The sequence below is a fragment of the Solanum pennellii genome, chromosome 6 (assembly GCF_001406875.1).
Source record: "Solanum pennellii chromosome 6, SPENNV200".
Taxonomy (NCBI): Eukaryota; Viridiplantae; Streptophyta; class Magnoliopsida; order Solanales; family Solanaceae; genus Solanum; species Solanum pennellii.
The window spans coordinates 1,326,510-1,345,973 of NC_028642.1; the positions used below are offsets into that span (position 1 = coordinate 1,326,510).

Genomic DNA, 19,464 nt, shown 5'->3' on the forward strand with positions numbered 1-19,464 from the left:
TATATATATATATATATTGCGTATATACATAGTGTACATGTAGTGTATAACTATGTATAAAATATTTATACACTATAACACATTTTGTTGTATAGATTATTAAAATGGGATAATGAAGAAATGATTTAAAGGGTTTTTGTAGTAGCTTTGGGGGGAGAAGATAAAAGAAAGAAAAAACTAGTATCTAATTAGACATATTTCATTATCATATATACTACTATTATTTATATTTTTAAAATATTACTTAACATATTCATTAATTAAGAGTTTCCTATGTATATTACATTTAGATACATATATTTTTGCTACCAGATATACAAAAATAGAGATAGAGGTAAGCGAGATTCATATATATCTCAGATACAGGCGAATCATACTAAATACGCATTAGATACATTTATATGTATATATGTATATGGAGTGATTCACATTATCTAGAATACATGTGAGAGAGGTGAGCGAGATTTGCTACATGTCTCAGATAATTTATTTAAAAGAAATTACACCTAAATTTGATCCCGTATATCTCAAATACATGTCTCTAGCTGTATTCGGATGCACCAAAATCTAGTAATTAAATATGTAATATTGTAAAGTAAAATATATTTAAGTAATTAGCTTATAAATTAGCGAGATTTATGTAAGTCACTAAAATAAAATATTAAAAGAGATTTGGCTTCCTAAAATTAGTAGTGATCAGATAATTACCCATCCCAATATGTTCCAAACTTGAACATGCATTAATAGATCCCTAAAATAACACTAATAATTCCAATTAGATACTNTAGCCTATCTAGTGTTGGTAGTACTATTCTGATAGTTTTTTTTATAGTTATTATTTATTTGTTATTTGTATTTCGATTATCATATTATTTTATTGATATCGTCTTGTTACTAAAGTTTAGTTTTGTCATTATCTGCTATTTTCTATACTTCTGTCATTTACTTTTTTTGAACGGCTTTGGATGATTTTTTTCATAAGTTAGGAGTCTATTGAAAATAATTTATCTTCCTTAGAAGTAGAAGTAAAATTTACGTATATTATACAAATAAATGACTTTAGACATGATTTTTTTCTGAATTTTGTAGGAAGCTTAATAAGAAGACCTAATAGCATTCTCAGTTCGGTTTCACATCACTTATGCATTATATACAATATATATACACTAAATGTATAAGATATATATACATTGTATATATAATATAGGTAAAAAGATCTAATATACCCCTCAACTTTATTATTTAAAGTTGATATGCCTCTCGTTATGAAAACAAATCATATATATCCTTAATGTTGTACAAATAACTCACATATATATACCCCTATTGTTATACAAATAACTCACATATTCATCTAACGAAAATAAAAAAAATAGTTTATATTTATTTTTTTTTACTTTTAATTTTAAGAAAATTCATGTAGGAATATATATGATTGTTCTAGTAAAGTTCAAGATATATTTTTATCGATAAATTGTTTTTTAAGTTGTTTGATTATCATTATTGGAGAGAGTAGTAGTTTAGCTCGAATATTAGTTTAATTATTAATAGATCTTGGAGTCATATTTGTAAATATTTTGGATACTTTGTATATCGATTATAAGACAAGTAAGATCTTAGCTTATAAATACTTGCTTTTGGACGTTATGATTTAAAAATTACATTATTTGACTTACAAATTAAATGAAATAAACTAAAAATTTGATAGATGATATCATTTCTAAAACTAAAATCATGTGAACAATTGATGGTTTAATTTGTTTCACATGCAAAGAGATCAATTATTACAAATATATGTCATGTGAGACAGCCTCATTTATTCATTTTTCTGTTAATTATTTGCTGATAATGTTAGTTTTTGCTGACTTTGACCACTAATTAATACTCCAATTTTTCATTTATGACAAACACTTGTATTGTATATTTTCCAATTTTATATGAGCTATTTAAAATAGCAATAATATTAAATTATATCTACACCACATGGCATTTTAATTGTTGCCAAATTGAATTGAATTATTGTCAAATATGTACAAATTCAAAATTTGTTACGCCCTCTATTACACAAATTATTGTCAATTTACAAAATTATGATTAAATTAATTTATTTTCTTTTCATTTTACCCGTAAATGACATTTAGTCAAAAGAGTGCATTAATAGTCTGGATAAGGCAATTAATTATAGTAGAGTATGTTAAATAGAACTAAAGGATAAATTAACAAAAACAATTTTTTTATTTAAATTTTCTTAAGAAACGTGTAAACGAGAAGATAATTAATATTCTATCTATGGAAAAATCAAAGTGATTGTCGGAAATATGAGCCGAAGTCATGAACGTGATACTTGTTCGATAGACGTGATTAAGAAATAAGGTTATATCTTTGATATCAACTATAACTTTTGACATAATAGTAAATGCTTGATCATAACAACTATAACTAGAATCAAGATTCAGAATTAGATTTCCAAAAAACAACATATTGCATGTGATATGTGGTGTTGAGAAGGCTGAAGATTAATATTATTATGTAAAATCAATGCCTTACCTACGATTAGGGGTGTACAAAATCGAATCGAAAATCGAATCAAATCGTAAATCGAGTCAAATCGGAAAAAAAACCCAACTAGTGGTTTGGTTTGACTTGGTTTGGTGTTGGAAAAAAACCCGACTATATTTAGGTTGGTTTAGTTTCAACTAAAAAAACCAACTCGAGATCAAACCAACCCGACATTATATATATAATTTTAAAATTTTATTTTATACGTAAAAATACTTATTTTGCTATATATTTAAATATCTCTTATACTTTTTCATAGTTTTATCTTTTAATATATTTATTTCATGTTTGAAAATTAGAATTCTTAGTGATCTAATAAAGATTATAGTTCATAATACATATTATAAATTATAATAAAGTTAAAATAAAAATCAAATTAATATTAATGCAAAAAGAAAATCAATTCAACACTAAGAATGACAATAATATTACAAATATTTATTTTTTAGTTTTACATAGATTTAGATAATTAAAATACATGATCTAATTTTACTTTCTTTTAATGATTATTCATGTAATTAATACTTGCTAAACTTATTTTAGCATTATTTAGTACTTTAAATTATGACAAATTTCATTATGACTTATCAATTTGCAATATTTTTTACGCGATTTTATTATTATTTTTTGTTGGATATTTTAGTGTCAGTAATCATATCATATGTTTTGTTATTTTCTTGAGAAATAACTTAGATAGTTGCAATTTGGTAGGACGAAAGAAATATTTGATTTACAAATAAATTATATGTTTGTTACCAAAAAAACCAGAAAATCCAAAAAAATCCGAAAATCCAAAGAAACTCAAAAAAACATGAAGTTGAAAAACCCGAATATTATTAATTTGGTTTGATTTATAAATTTAAAAACCCAACACAAATTATTTAATTTGATATCTGAAAAATCCGAAACAACCCGATCATGTACACCCCTACCTACGACGATACAAATAACAATCCACAAAGGATCATAATAACATACACATATCTCAACTAAAAAGGGCAAAAGGCAACAAAAGAGTTGCAAATGCCTACAAAATAACAAATATGGGTCATCATGCCACTCTTGCAAAACCAAAAATCTTCTTGTGTCTAGCATTTCTCTGTCCTTATAATCAACCATTAAAATTTTTACAATAAGTTTAGCAATACAATAAATATCCTATATATATATTATAAGAAACAAAGTAATTAGCATTGGATAAAATTTTATAGTTAAACAAAGAAAAATCTTATGCTAATTTCTTTTTGCTATAGATTAGTGACAGGTTATAAATAAATTCAAGATATAAAAGCTATTTAACGATAAATTAACTAGAAATTACTTATAAATTACGTTGCTTATTTCATGTTTTCTAATAGTATGTCTTTCAAAATCATTGAGGTCCAAGACATTCCAATAATTGAGCATTTATTAAGAGTTTAGGGGTCCATTAATAACCAGAAATGTGTCTATTATTGCATATACTCCATTAATAGGGTCAGATTTCTAATATGATTTATTATTATTTTAGAGTTATATTTTATTATTTTTAAATTATTTAAAAAAAATTTAAAAAAAAAACTAACTTTATGAGATACTAATTAAAATTCAGTGACTATTTGAAAAATCAATGAACTATTTATCGTATGATTCATTTGTTCTTAAAACAAGTTAGGACACAACACAATAATTAATTAAGGGAAAATGCACAAGTACGCCTTCAACCTATGCTCGAAATTCCAGAGATACACTTAAACTATACTAAGGTCCTATTACCCCCTTGAACTTATTTTATAAGTAATTTTCTACTCCTTTTCGTCCTACGTGGCAGTAGTTTGAAAAAAAAAAGTCAACCAGCGTTGGGCCCACAAGATAGTGTCACGTAGGTCGAAAAGGGGCAGAAAATTATTAATAAAATAATTTCAGGGGGATAAAAGGACCTTAGTATAGTATAAATGTGTCTATGATATTTCGAGCGTAGGTTGAGGTGTACTTGTACATTATCCCATTATTAATTAATAATGCATGATCACAAACATCAAGGGTATTTTTGATATTTTTTTTATATTATATATAATTATTTGTATATTCAATTATAGTGTGATGAAGCAAATATCCAATAAAAATTAATTTATGTATTATATATTTTCCATATTTATTTGTGTTCTTATCAAATGTTACCTCGCGTACATTCAAAACTTCGAAATGGAGATATTCGAGGGATGGGTATAAAATTTCGAAAATTGAATCGAAATTTTTGATAATTTAATATTTGGGAGTAAAATTTTAAAATTATGGTATTTGAGTTTGGGTTTAGTACGAGATATTAGTAATAGTACCATTTGATATAATCAATATTTTCTTATACCAAATTATTTATATAATGAAGGTCATATTATTGAATATGTACCAAACAAAAGTTTGATTTACCGTTTCCTGAACCAAAATTTAAAATATTAATACTTGATATCTATTTTTAACTATCAATTATCAAATTATCAAACTCAAAATTTTAAAAACCCAAAATCAAATACCAAACACCCACCCCATTTATACTAATACTTTAAAAAAGTTTTCAACGTTTTGTAGAAAGAAAGCAAAGAACATTAATCATTTACAAGTTTCCTTTGGTCTTTTTCTTTATCCTAATTTTATTTTTTAAAGGGGGTGGGGTAAAGAAAATTCAATGTTTGAAGGCCCGTTCGAACATGTGATAATTATGATTTGAAGTTAAAATTTAGTTTAATATGAAATTTGAATTTTTTAGATTGTATTTTTCCTCATAAATTGAAAACTCCATAAGTTGTAAAAATCATCAAAATTTTCTGATTAATATTTAATTTCACCAAATTAACAAATCATAGTTCATAAATAAGAGTTAAAATTAATATACTAAGGCACTACATTAATAAATCACATATACTCATGTTCATTTTATAAATAAATCTTTAAACTTGCATACTTCGAACTATGTAAATATAATATCTTCACATTGATCGAGCATTACTCTTATATCTTACAAAATTAAAAAAAAAAAAATCTTTTTCGTTAATATACATCTTTAAAAAATTAAATCACGATTTATAATCTCAAATCATACTTTTTGAAGAATTTGAGATAACAAATCACATATCATAATGACTCAAAATCATAATTCTAAATCAATTACATATCTTAAAGCACAAACATAAAGTTTTATTTATTCATACAAATACCACTTATAAGTTATTATTTTATCATAATAATTAAATTAAGAAATCCAACTTTTTCTTTATTTGTAATCTCTTTTTTTTTTCCTTCTTTTTGAGGGGCCTCAAAACATTGAAATTTTGTCCAAATTTGAGACCCCATGCTTAGTTGCAAGTTGTTGAGACAATAGGTGGTCACACTTTTAAACTTTTTAATCCTTTGCTTTTTACCTACCCATCCCTATCTCTCTTGGTAAGGACCCTAATCAATTTAAATTTAAATTTTATTCGCTGACAGTATATATAATATATAATTTTTCTCATAATATCATATTAAATTAGACTTACGATATTACACGATTTTTTATAACAAGACTAGTAATTAAGTTTTGAAGCAAAAACTTGTATTGATGTAACGCTTGTCCTAACATATTAAACGGCTTAATTAGACTATAACTTCAAGAGTTTATAATATAGTTGTAGCAATCAATATTCCACAAAGAGAAAAAAAGAACTTTATTATAGTACTCCTCCCGTTTATTTTTATTTATTTATAACTAAACATAAGGAAAAGGATGAAAACTTTTATGAATGGATAAAAAGTAAAATTAGTAGTTAATTTTAAAAGTAAAACATGGACAAAAGGGGATTACACAAATGATAAGAATCCTCCAGCTCCCCCTCTAAAATTATAAATTCGAGTCACTACAAAAGTAAAAAAATAACAACTTCTAGCTAGAGATAAATTAATAAATTAAAATAAACGAAAAATATTATTTTTACCTCGTAGAAATAGAATGATCATTTCCAATCAAAATAATCACTAAAAAAATACACTTAGCTTTTGCAAGTTGTGGTGTGTCTATAGAAAACAGTTGGCAAGACAGCTAACTGCTTTTTTAGTGAATGATTTGATTTTTATACACCAATTATATATTTTTTAAAAATCATTAATATATTTCTATCTACTGAGCTAATAATTTATCTACTTTTTAATTAATAACTCCATTTTTTTTTTGAGCTACTAGTATCTCTGTCAGCTTAGCTAACTTAAACTGAAAAAAAAAAGATACTTAAATTTGGAAGTGGTAATATGCTATTATTTCGTTTTAAAATAAGTGATATTTATGAATTTCACGAAAAAATTTAGTTTATTCTTATAAAATTACCCTTATTTTACATTAAAAATAAGTTAGTAAAAATATTTTTTATTTTCTTAAAATTATTTTTTAAGAATGTGTGACCAAAATATATGGCTTATTTTGAGAAAGAGTATTAATATAGTCATAAACCCACGCATTGATACAGATAATAGAGACAAAAAAAAGGCTAATCACGAGTAATTAAAGTAGAGACCATTAATTATAATTATTTAGAGGTTAAATCAAATCCAATTGGCTAAAATAATGACAATAAAAGGTCCAAAATTTTCAAGATTTAATAATTGTGGTGAAATAAAGTGTAGTCACGAGCCGCCTCTAGGGTAGTAACACACGTGAACCATGTAAATCATTTTTTGTAATATCAATAATGTGCCTCTCCGATTTATTTTTACTTGTAACAATTCGATTTGACAACACACTTATTAAAAAAAATAATTATTAATACAATTATGTAACTAAACTATCTCTTATTAAATAATGCTTTGGAAAATAATTTGAAAATAAGTATGTAATAGTGAGGATAAATATAGAATTTTTTTTTCTTAAGCTGTCTTTTTTTAAATAAAAATTCAAAATTCTTGATGATCATTTATTTGGGAAGGTTAATAAGTTTCACATGTTAAGTGCATGTTTTTATTTATTACAAAGGTACCTTTGAAATGTTGCCAAAAGAAATTCTATTTTAAATTTTTTCGTATATAATTAAACACAATTACATAATAAAAAAAGTATATATTTCTTGTTGTCATGGCGAATCTAAGTGAATCGAAAGGGATTTAATTCAGTTTGGTTGAAAAATAATATTATGCATATAAGATAAATTATTTTAACACAAATTAAAAGTTGGATTCAATAACACAGAGGATTGAAATTCTGAATCCGACTCCATTTTAATAGAATCAAAGTTATCTTCACATGCACACTAAGCAACAAAAATTCCCATTCCCTCCCTTCCCCATATCCCTTTATATAATATGGTACATGCATTAATAGTAAGTAATATTCTTTCTTTCACTTTTGCTCTTTTCTTTTCTTTCTCTTTGTTGTTTTTAATTACTTTCAATGAATCTCTTCTCTTCTCTAAAATTTTCATCTTCTTCTTCTTCAACTAAATCATTTTCCTTTAGATTTCTATTATGTCTTCTTTTACTAAATTTTTTTTATGTACTTACATTTGCAAGTCTAAGGAACCATCAATATCAACAAAATCATAAAAAACCAACTATGATTTTGGCAAATTTAACATCATGTTCTTTGTTTATGGGTAGTTGGGTTTATGATGAAACTTATCCATTGTATCAATCTTCATCTTGCCCAATTATTGATTCACAATTTAATTGTCAAATGTATGGAAGACCAGACACTGATTACCTCAAATATAGATGGAAACCAACAAATTGTGAAATTCCAAGGTAGCCTTGCAAAACTCTTTATAATTTTCCGTTACTATTTGTCGTTTCTTGTACTTTTTTTTTTTACAGATTTCATTGTGTGTGAGACTATACTGAATATATTGTTATTGTTGCTGCATTGATGGTAAAATAACTTTTTACCATATTAGTGTAATTTAACATGTTTAGGTTGAATACTAAACGTTATTTTTATATTACTTTATTAGAAACGGATTCAGAATATAAATTTGATTTGTTTGAGAGGTTTTTTTCTTTGAATAAAGGTTTAGGTACTTGCAACTCTGTTTTAATTTTATTTATTAAAGTTTCAATATTTGAATGCATTTTGTGTAACTTTAAATTTAAGTTATATGCATTCACCAGCTTTTTATGATGTTAAATGTAATTTAATGGTATGTTTTAGCATAGTTACATTTTTTCATATTACTAGTTAAAAGTGAATTTAAAATTTAAATTTGATATGTTCAATTTTTAGTTCTTTATTTAAGTTTTTAAATTTAAACCTAGTAAGTTTAATAATTAGATTCTTATAATTGAACACATTGTGCTTTAGAAATTAAGAAAACTTGAACTCACAACTATATATATAACTGGTATCAAAATATTGTATTCAGTTGAACCAATTAATTATATACTCACATCTAATATATTACTTATTACTAAATCATACTTGTATTTATACTTGATTTTTCAATTTTATTTTTTTTCAAGGTTCAATGGTTTAGATTTTTTGTTGAGAATGAGAGGGAAGACAATAATGTATGTTGGAGATTCATTAGGAAGAAACCAATGGCAGTCATTGATTTGTATGATTTCAGCAGCTGTCCCACGTGGAGCTCAAACACAATACATCACGGGTGACCCTCTATCTACTTACAAATTCTTGGTTAGTCCAACTCTTATTATATTTATCAGAGTTTAACTTTTATGCACCGATGAGATGATAAATGTAATTGAATTTAATTATTAACACGTGTTGTATAAATGAATTTATAAGTGATTTGATTATATAAATATTATTGGGATAAAAGATAAAAATATACTCTCAAACTATTTTAAATTATATGCAGATACTTTCTGTCATACTTCTGGAACATCGGTGCTCCTACCATCTAAAAACTATAGCATATATATCTTTCACTTTAACAGAAGACTAAACAGGGAAACGTGACACAATCTTATCCATCGAATTGATATTTAATAAATGTGGTGTTGATGGATAAGATTATGACACGTGTATGTCCGTTTGTATACAGGATATATATGCTTTAGTTTTTAGACGATGGGAACGTCAATATCCTAAAAGTATGACAGATGATATCTGCATTTTATTATTTACAATAGTTCAGGAATATATGTTGCACTTAAATTCAGTATACACTAAGGGGTCCATTTGGTTTATATGGGATAAGATAGATAATTCAGGATTAAGTTTGATTACATTTATGACTAACGATAGATCAAATTTATACCTTAGACTTGATATATTTTATCCAACCTAAAAGTCGAGATAAGTTAGTCTCAAATTTATAATTTCAGACTAACGTTGCCTAACAAACCAAACAACCCCTAATAGTATAAGAGAAAATATATGCATTGTCAGTATATATCTAATTCGTTCATTTTAATTTATGTGATATAATCTGAATGGGTATCATTTTACAGGATTATGGAGTGTCAGTGTCATTTTATAGAACACCATATCTAGTAGACATAGATTCAGTGCAAGGCAAGAGAATTCTGAAATTAGATGATATAACTAAGAATTCTAATGCTTGGAGAGGTGTTGATGTCTTGTCTTTCAATACTGGCCATTGGTGGACTCACAAAGGGGCTCTTCAAGGGTAATATACACATTCTTATTTCTAATCAATTTACGTGTCTTATTTTTATATTTTAATTTATTTATACATATTTTAAATATTTTTATCAGATATCTGTTATCTTTCATCATATCAGATTATACGTTCTCAATTTCAATATTATTTGTCATTGGTGGACTAAGAAGGCTCTCTCTAAGGGCAATACACATGCCCTACCTTCACTTTTTTGACATTTATTATTGCTCAACTTTGTCTCTTTCTTTAGAATTTATATAGGGATTAACTTTGTCGGTCACATTTTATGTTTCATATTTTTTATTTTTAATCAGTTTTTGATTTTATATGTTTCTTTCTTTTATTTTTAATATGTTTATGTATTTGAATGTCATTCTAGTCTTTCATTCCTAGCCATAATTGAAATTTCCACTATCTTTATTTTTATGAGGAAAATGTTCGAGTAATTTTCTAGATTATGATTCAAATATTAGAGATATATCTTAATTAAATTAAGTTTCTATTATTTTTTTGAATTCATATTTTTTTGGTTATTTTATGTACCTTTTTAGCTTGCTCACACGTTTCAATTGCGTGGAGTCATCAGGGAGTGTGTCACGTAAGATAAAAGGATACAAAAATTACAAAAAAAAAAAAATTAATTCAAGAGGGTAATAGGACCTTAGTTTACTTAAAATGTATCTCTAAAATTTCGATCATAGTGCAAAAGGGGCTCTTGTGCCTTACCCCATTTTGATATTATTATTTTTTAAATTTATTTATTTACTTCTTTTTAGTTTGTAAAACACATTTTTTCTTTTTTTTAACTCTTTAATTTTATCTTTCCACGCAACTTATTTATGAATACATGATTAAAAAAATTCTAATACATTTTATATACTTTTTTAATTTATGGTCACAAGATTCAAAAAAAAATTATTTACTTTCTTAAATTTTTGTGTCAATTCTAAAATGAGAGAGTATATCTTTTCTTAATTATTATTGGTACTCTCTCCGTCCGGAATTGTTTGTCATGTTGGCTTATTGAAAGTCAATTTAACTAATTTTCAAAGGTAAATTAGATCACATTAATTCGATATTTTAAACAAAAAAAATAGATATTCTAAAACTATATGAAAAGTACTATAAATTACAATTTTTTGCATATTAATATGATAAAAAAATTCATCTTAAAATGTTAGTCAAAGTTTTTATAGTTTGACTCTAAAAATAAAAATTATAACAAATAATACCAGACGAAGTACATCACTTCCTTTTTTAAAAAAAAATAAATAAATATATAGTTGTAAATCAAATGAAGTTAGAATAATTAATGAAGTGTGATAATGGTTGACGACGTGACTTAAAAGGTGAAAATTTAAATGTGGTAAATGCATTTTTAGTTTGTTTCCATGCAATATTCAATATATTAAAATAGCTCAACAAAATTTGAATTCATGATAAAAAAATTTCTAACATTATAATATAATTTAATTAAATTCAAATTCACGATAAAAAATTGCACATTATCAAGGAATTTAATTAAATTTGAATTTATTGTAAAAATATGTTTATATGTAGGTGGGACTACATGGATTTAGGAGGCAAATTGTATCAAGATATGGATAGGCTAGTGGCATTAGAGAGAGGCTTGAGGACATGGGCAAGATGGATTGATGCCAATATTGACAAAAGTAGAACAAAACTCTTCTTTCAGGGTATTTCACCTACACATTACAAGTATGTCAACTCTATCTCTCTCCAAATTTAATCATCTTTATATATCCGTAACTTATTGATCGATTAATTCAGAATCGTCTTGAGTAGGTGTCTGAAATTCTCTCTCTATTTAAAGGCTTTTCATTCTTGAAAGGTTGAGACAGAGTAAAAACTTAGGTTTTAAAATTGCTTGTCGACTTACTTTAGTTACGTCATTACTTAGATCCAAATGAAAATAACAATATTACTTAATATTCTCTCTGTCTCTATCTACTTGTCCATGTTTTCCCTTTTAGTTGTCCCTATTTATTTGTCTATTTGACAAATCAAGAAAGGATAAATTTTTTTTCCTGTTAAATTTTCAAGTTTTAATTCATCCCTTTTTTAAAATCATAATTAATAAGGGTAGAATCGTAACTTTGCTATGCTAATTATTGCTATCTTTATATGTGTGTCATTTCTAAAGTAAACAACTAAATAGCGACAGAGGGAGTAAGTACTCTTTCTAAGAAAACACTTTTTCTAGATTTAGAAATAACTTAATGTGATTTTTCTATTTTAGCCTTAATTAATGACAAAACTATAATTAATCACATAAATATTAATCCAACATATAGCCTTACTTACATACTGATATATTTTTAAAGATAGAAGGTGTAATTGTCAAGATAAAAAACACAAAAACTTTTACTACTAATTTTTTTAAGGCCACTTGCCCCATCATTAGCTGTCATGAATAATCATAGCTATATGAAATTAAGTAGCACTCCATGTTGGACAAAGCCAACTTTAAATTATTTGAAAAGTATTTTGGATAAAATTAAATTTAAAAGAAATTTTTTATTTTTTATTTTGATTTATTTGTCTTATTTTCACTTACATAAAATGTAAAAAGATTTTTTAAACTTTTCTTTTACAATCTTAAAAAAAATATGTTAAATGTTATATCGAATTTTGAGATTTTAAATATGTTACGTAGAAAAATGAAATTAAAAGTTCGTTAAAAAGGGAAAAGAATTAAATAAAAATAAAAATAAAAATAAAAATATGACAAACATGTCGAAAGGATGAAATATTTGTCATAAGAAAAACTAATTAATTACTTCAATGATGCATTAGTATTTCATTGATTTAATTGTAACTCTCACATGATAATGTCTCTTAATAATTGAAACTTCAATGAGTTTGTGTTGATTATCGATGACTTCAATGATTGCATTAGTTTTACTAACCATAAATTAATTATTACTTTTTTTTTAAAAAAATAAATATGTTTTCTTAAACATTGCACATGTTAGTGTGTATTAGTTATCAAACCATCTTATTGGTGTAATTAGTTAAAGACAAGATGATATAATTAATTATCAGTTGTCAAACCGTTTTGTTTGTTAGATGTATAATATAATAATAAATTTTGATAATAAAAAACATTATTATTGGCCCTATTGTAGGAGTAGTTAATGACATGTTTTATCACTTGTCTGGTTGGTAGCAAAATTGACATATCATGATTATGTATTATAAAAACATTATTATTGGGAAAAAATAAATAATTAAAACTTTTTAAACTAGTTAACATAATCTTACATGGTATCAAAATAAACAAATATGTTATAATTCGATCGATAATATAATTTCATGTGCTTTGATTTATGAAAAAAAATCGAATCTACACATATGTTGCAACTCTAAACAACAACTTTCTATCTAAAAAATTAGGAATTTCTATTGAGTTGTTAACATAATATTATAATTTTTGTAAAAAAGTCATATCGATACATTAAGTTTTTATAAATAGAATCGGAACATATAGAATTTATTGTAAATAGTTTTATAGTATATTTCTAACAAAAGATTATTTCTATGACTTGAAATTTGACCTTTCAACCATACAACAACTCTTAGTGGGCTAACCACTTTTCAGTTATGTAATTTCTATTATGAAATTTGAAATTTCACGATAAAAGTTACTTGTAAATTTTTCTCTATACTAACACTTTTTTTCAATTATATCAGCCCAAGCGATTGGACCACCGGCACGTCAACCTCGTCATCAACGAGGACGTGTTACGGTGAGACCGTGCCGATGACCGGCACGGCGTATCCGGGCACGTTCCCGGATCAAATGGGGGTGTTGAAGGAGGTAATAGGAAACATGAACAACCCTCCATTTATTTTGGACATAACATTTTTATCAGCTATGAGAAAAGATGCACACCCTTCTATCTATAGTGGTGCACTCACTTCAGAGCAAAAGGCAAATCCTGATCACTCTGCTGATTGTAGTCATTGGTGTCTAGCTGGATTACCCGATACTTGGAATCAACTATTTTATACTGCTCTTTTCTTCTAGACCGTTAGTATTTATCACGACAAATTTCATGTGATATATCAGATTCAGTACGAAATTCTTAATTCGCTCAATACGACATGGTGGCAATTGGTGCAAGTTATATTTGGGGAACACATTTCACATCTACTAAGATCAAAGATGTACTTGAGTAAAGTTTTAGTTTCTATTGGTGTAAATGTTCATTTTGTAATTATTCACTTTTTGTTGGTCCATTTTATTGAACTTTGGTTATATGATCCCATATCCATTTCAAATCACCCTTTTTACACCTTCAAATTCAAATAATTATATATCGAATTAACCAGATCATGTGAAGCACGAATATAATCGTCTTTGTTTCGGGGTGGGGGGGAAAGAATAGGGTCACAAAGCAATGTACAAGGACTCAGAAAGTTGAAACAAGAAGGATGACTATAACCAGAACTTTACATATACCAATATTACAAAGTCCAGGACACTCTATATAGTGCCAATAGAGTTGAGGGTAAAAGGGAAAACAGTACAATTAGACACAAGCATCAGCTAGGAACAATAGTGGTGCTCAAGATCTTCAAAACCTCTATATGGTTTTGGTTTTTTTTATTCTAGTTAAAACATTGACCCAATGCTCTTCTATGCAGCAGGATATCTAAAAGACATGCTGCTCCTTCCTATAATAACAACAACAACAATAATACTAATATTTCAAACATCAAGTCATGGACAGCAAGAGACTAGTGCTAGTTAGCTTCTTATTGTGAGCTCTGCAGCCACGCCAACGCCTACCATCCTTGGCATGTTATTGATGATCGGAGTGTCCAAATTCCCATTAGCAACACCGGTTAGATGGTTGTCATAAGCAGAGTTATGTACACCGATAGCAGCCCTACCGGAAGGATCAAGGTTGTTCGACCAAGAAGCATCCCACTCGATTGCTTTAGCCGTGCTACAAGCTATACTCGGTCCTCCAGGAACTGTCAGGCTCGCTGAGTTCTGCAAATCCAACAACCGATATGGTATTAGTGTTTCAAGACAAAGTCTGCAACTTTAAACCTTCGTATATGGTGCTAGTGTTTTGATTTTAGGAGCTCGCCTGCCTAGTATTACCTGTGGGAAGAACCTGTCGAAAATCATTCTGTAATAGTATCCTTCTTTCGTAGTCGGAGTGTTATGTGGGAAGATATGAGCAGCATTAAGCATCATCCTATCAGTCACCTAAGAGACACAAAATCGTATACAAGATCATTCGACATAGTGAAAAAAAACAACGAATATGAACGATAATGCTTGTAATAGTGAGCTAACATGTTGTTCAGCATGTGCTTTGAGCCCATCGATCCAACTATAGCCTACGCCATCGCTGAATTGTTCTTTCTGCCTGTACAGAATATGCTGCAGGGCACAAAAAACAGGACAAACATGTTAGTTTTAATCCATAACTAAGCAAATCAGCACGAATTATATGACTTTCGACCTTTGGAAGATACGGTTGCTCCTCATCATCAAACGCCTTCCTAAGAACCCACTTCTCGATCCTTCCTTGATCATGTTTAATCTAAAATGGACGAAACAAGTTACAGTCAAACCCCAGTACAACACCGTTACAATGTGATATCTTTTGGTTGCTATAGAAAAATGTTGTTATCGAGAACATATAAAAGATCTGTTCCACAAGAAGCATAGTTGTTATAGTGAAATGTTGGCAATTCAAGTTTAATTTCTTACCATCTTCCACTCGGGATCGATACTCATGGCAACATTGATGAACTCTTTATCCAGAAATGGTACTCTAGCTTCTAAACCCCACGCGGATGTTGCCTTGTTTGCTCTTAAACAGTCATACTGGTGAAGAGCTTTTATCTGCGCGTAAACATGAAGAACAGGATCAGCATTTTTTTTAACTCGTCCTGTTTCAACGAGGTTTTCAAAAAAGGCAATACTCCAAGAATGATTTATTACCTTGCGACATGTTTCCGTGTGAAACTCCTCCTTGTTGGGAGCCTTGTGGAAGTATAAGTAGCCACCAAAAATTTCGTCAGCGCCTTCTCCTGATATGACCATCTTCACTCCTAATGATTTGATCTTACGCGACATAAGGAACATAGGAGTGCTTGCTCTTATTGTTGTTACATCATACGTTTCGATATGATATATAACATCTTCAATAGCATCAATCCCGTCCTGCAGAAATGAAACGCGTTGTTTTAACAACATGAAAAAACAGAAGATAATCCCGAGATCAAAATCAAAGTAACACCTCGATTTACAAACCTGAACAGTGAAGTGAAACTCGTGGTGAACGGTTCCTAAAAAGTCAGCAACTTCTTTCGCAGCCTTAAGATCTGGCGAACCCTGTTCAATCATAAAACACACAGATTTATAGATGCACAAGTGAAAATGCAAGGTTGAAACCATCAAGTTTAAATTCTTGATCCGCTTCTGAACTGACTCACCTCGAGACCAACACAGAATGAATGAAGTTGTGCTCCCCATTGCTTAGCAGCTTTCGTTCCAGACAAGTATCGAGCAGTTACAGAAGCAACCAAAGACGAATCAAGTCCCCCCGAGAGCAGAACGCCAAAGGGGACATCAGTCATCAACCGTTTGATAACAGCCTACAGAATCACCACCACTCATTAAGATCATTTGTACAGACAGACTTCTCGGGTACTAAGACCCAAAGTCGACAGATAAACAGTTTCATCCCAAACAAAACTAATACCAAATAATAACAATTTCTCACATTTTCAAAGGCGCGCCTCAGAACCAAAGTGTCGTAAGGAGTGGAAGGAATAGCCTCAGAGAACCAAGCGGGATTGTACCATCTCCTAAGCCCTCCGTTCTTGCTCGAGTACAAGTGCCCCGGAGGGAAAACTTCAAAATGTTCACAATCATCATTCAAGCCCTTTAGCTCAGATGATATCCACACAGACCCTGTGACACACAATAACATATATCACTTCTAGTTTGTTATGCTGTTCAGACCCTCCAAAAATAATGCACTTGTATCGACATTTTTGATGACTACGAGCAACATATTGGAAGATTTGTATCTTACCATCAAGTCCCCAACCAATATAGAGTGGTGTAATTCCAATGGCATCACGAGCAGCAAGAAAGCTATTATCGCGAGTATCCAATAATACGAAAGAGAACACTCCATCCAACATGTCAACAAAATTTTCTCCATATTCTTCATACTGATCAACACATATATAAAAACTCAAGTAAACCAAAAATTACTTATAAGTCAATTTAACCAGAAACACCCGATTTTTCTATTATAATTCACTAGCCTAATTTAAGACTATACTTACAAGATGAGCAATAACATCACAATCACTTCCAGTCCTAAACTTGTGATTAGGCATAAGTTTTCGAAGTTTTTCATGATTGTAGATCTCTCCATTAACCTGCAAAATTCGACACAAAACTAATCATCAAACAAATTGTTCATCTTTATATAGTCTAAAAATATATGTTGCTTCCAAACTCTCCAAAAATATCGACTAGTGCATGTCAGATCCTTCAAAAGTAACACATTTTCGTAAGACATGAAACAGGCATGCACGACAACATTTTTGAAGAGTCTGAACAACAGTAGAGAGCGTACTCACAGTAACAACAATCTTTTTGTCTTCATTAAACAGAGGTTGATCACCAGAAGCAGGGTCGATAATTGCTAGACGTTGATGTGCTAAATAAAAATCACCATATTGAAATATTCCACTCCAATCCGGTCCGCGATGCTTCAACCTATCGTTACAAAACTAAATTTCTGTTCAATATCGTCATTTCTAAAGGTCGAATACAAAAATTTTAATCTTGATAGGTTGGACTTTTAACTCATTGTACTTTTAATGATTTACATTCTAATAAATTCTGAATCTGCCACAGCTAAGACATTGTGAAACAAAAATACTATGTTGTATAAACTATTAAGGCTTTGTTCCCCATCAACATCATGAACAAGACATGATGGTTGGTCTAAGAAAAATTTAATAATCAATCTAGAGATTTTCTAGTATCCATAAAAAGTTTTCTAGTGTTATTTTATTCAAGTATCCAAAAAATCACTGCCAGGTGTAACTCATGTTAGTTACATCAAAATAAACTTTTATTTTCCAATCTATTTTTAATTGTCATGTTATGTTTTTTAAATATTAATTTGATTAATTTTTAAAATTATAATAATTTAAAAAATTTTAAATTATGAAAAAAATACTATAAAAATTAATCTGATTAATTTTCAAAATTACATTAATTTGATTTTTAAATTATGAAAATGCAAAAACATTAAACAAACGGCACAAAACATACATATATACAACATAAAACTCTACTAGAAAAATCAAATTTCACGGATTCAACTGAATTCATTTATTTTAAATAAATATATTTAAAAGAAATAAGCTTTAAATTTTAAATGTCTCTATCGCCAGCTCAATGCGCAAAAAAAAAAAAAAAACTATAGGAACATTAATTTTATTTACTTATATCCCACTAATAATCTCTAACACTAATGCCCCATGAATTATAATACAAAAATATATATTTATGCCCCGTGAGTTTAAAAAAAAAAAAAAACACAACCCATAATAAGGACATAAGTGTCAATAACCCTTCATTCAATGCATACACAGATCTATGATTAAAAACTACGAATTCGACAGAAATTAATAATTTTGATTTAGATTATATAACATGTATAAATAATTTATCGAAAAACGAAAGGGGAAAATAATTTGCCTGCGAGAAAGCTCAAGAACTCGAACCCTTTTAGCCTGAGAATCATCCGAACAACCCAACAAAGCCAAAATTCCACACATGATTATTGATCAAATACTTCCGATTAAAAAAAATAAGGTTTAGTAAAAAAAAATTTACGATTTTTTTAAATTTTTTTTTGTAAATAAAGATGAAACTAGATAATAATAAACAGAATAGAGAAAAATATGCAAGATTTTTGGAGAAAAAGAACACGTAGTTAGTGAATTTGCGTACAAATGGAATTGTGTGAATAAACCGACCCAATTGCCCACGAATTTATAGGCGTTTTCTGGAAGACTACGTCATTCTCTTCAAGCGGCGACGTTTTGCTTTGCTTTTTTTTATTTTGGTCCCGATTCGACGTATTAGAGATTGATTAATTTAGATTTGTATAAAATGCTTTGTATGAAGTATGAACGTTTATTTTTTATATATTTATGGTTTGAAGTAAGGCAGAGACAATTTCATGTCCACTGTACCATATCTTTTGATAGTCTTTTCTTTCCGCTTTTATCTTCTTTCTTT

The 19,464-nt window shown here is 28.1% G+C and overlaps 2 protein-coding genes across 2 annotated transcripts; one reads left to right on the top strand and one right to left on the bottom strand.

Annotated features, from left to right (window-relative positions):
* The first annotated feature begins 7,754 nt into the window (after positions 1 to 7,754).
* LOC107023392 (protein PMR5) lies at positions 7,755 to 14,431 on the top strand. The gene is made up of 5 exons (XM_015224076.2): positions 7,755 to 8,301; positions 9,013 to 9,187; positions 9,967 to 10,145; positions 11,700 to 11,858; positions 13,854 to 14,431. The coding sequence occupies exons 1-5, from the start codon at positions 7,952 to 7,954 to the stop codon at positions 14,188 to 14,190; spliced, it is 1,200 nt and encodes a 399-aa protein (XP_015079562.1). The 5' UTR covers positions 7,755 to 7,951; the 3' UTR covers positions 14,191 to 14,431.
* A 152-nt stretch (positions 14,432 to 14,583) lies between these two features.
* Positions 14,584 to 19,141, bottom strand: LOC107023391 (asparagine synthetase [glutamine-hydrolyzing]). The gene is made up of 13 exons (XM_015224075.2): positions 18,919 to 19,141; positions 17,787 to 17,925; positions 17,487 to 17,582; positions 17,228 to 17,369; positions 16,913 to 17,103; positions 16,623 to 16,784; positions 16,441 to 16,521; positions 16,129 to 16,350; positions 15,895 to 16,029; positions 15,644 to 15,724; positions 15,475 to 15,561; positions 15,277 to 15,384; positions 14,584 to 15,162 (listed from the first exon to the last, which is right to left on the bottom strand). The coding sequence occupies exons 1-13, from the start codon at positions 18,996 to 18,998 to the stop codon at positions 14,914 to 14,916; spliced, it is 1,773 nt and encodes a 590-aa protein (XP_015079561.1). The 5' UTR covers positions 18,999 to 19,141; the 3' UTR covers positions 14,584 to 14,913.
* Positions 19,142 to 19,464: the final 323 nt, after the last annotated feature.

What these genes read in the sequence shown, in the direction of transcription:
- LOC107023392 (XM_015224076.2), top strand. Translation starts at nt 7,952, where the DNA reads ATGAATCTCTTCTCTTCTCTAAAATTTTCATCTTCTTCTTCTTCAACT. An exon ending in ACAAATTGTGAAATTCCAAG is followed by an intron (nt 8,302 to 9,012) that starts GTAGCCTTGCAA and finishes TTTTTTTTCAAG; the next exon opens with GTTCAATGGTTTAGATTTTT. An exon ending in ATTTCACCTACACATTACAA is followed by an intron (nt 11,859 to 13,853) that starts GTATGTCAACTC and finishes CAATTATATCAG; the next exon opens with CCCAAGCGATTGGACCACCG.
- LOC107023391 (XM_015224075.2), bottom strand. Translation starts at nt 18,998, where the DNA reads ATGTGTGGAATTTTGGCTTTGTTGGGTTGTTCGGATGATTCTCAGGCT. An exon ending in TATTGGTTGGGGACTTGATG is followed by an intron (nt 17,104 to 17,227) that starts GTAAGATACAAA and finishes TGTGTGTCACAG; the next exon opens with GGTCTGTGTGGATATCATCT. An exon ending in TCGACAGGTTCTTCCCACAG is followed by an intron (nt 15,163 to 15,276) that starts GTAATACTAGGC and finishes TTGGATTTGCAG; the next exon opens with AACTCAGCGAGCCTGACAGT.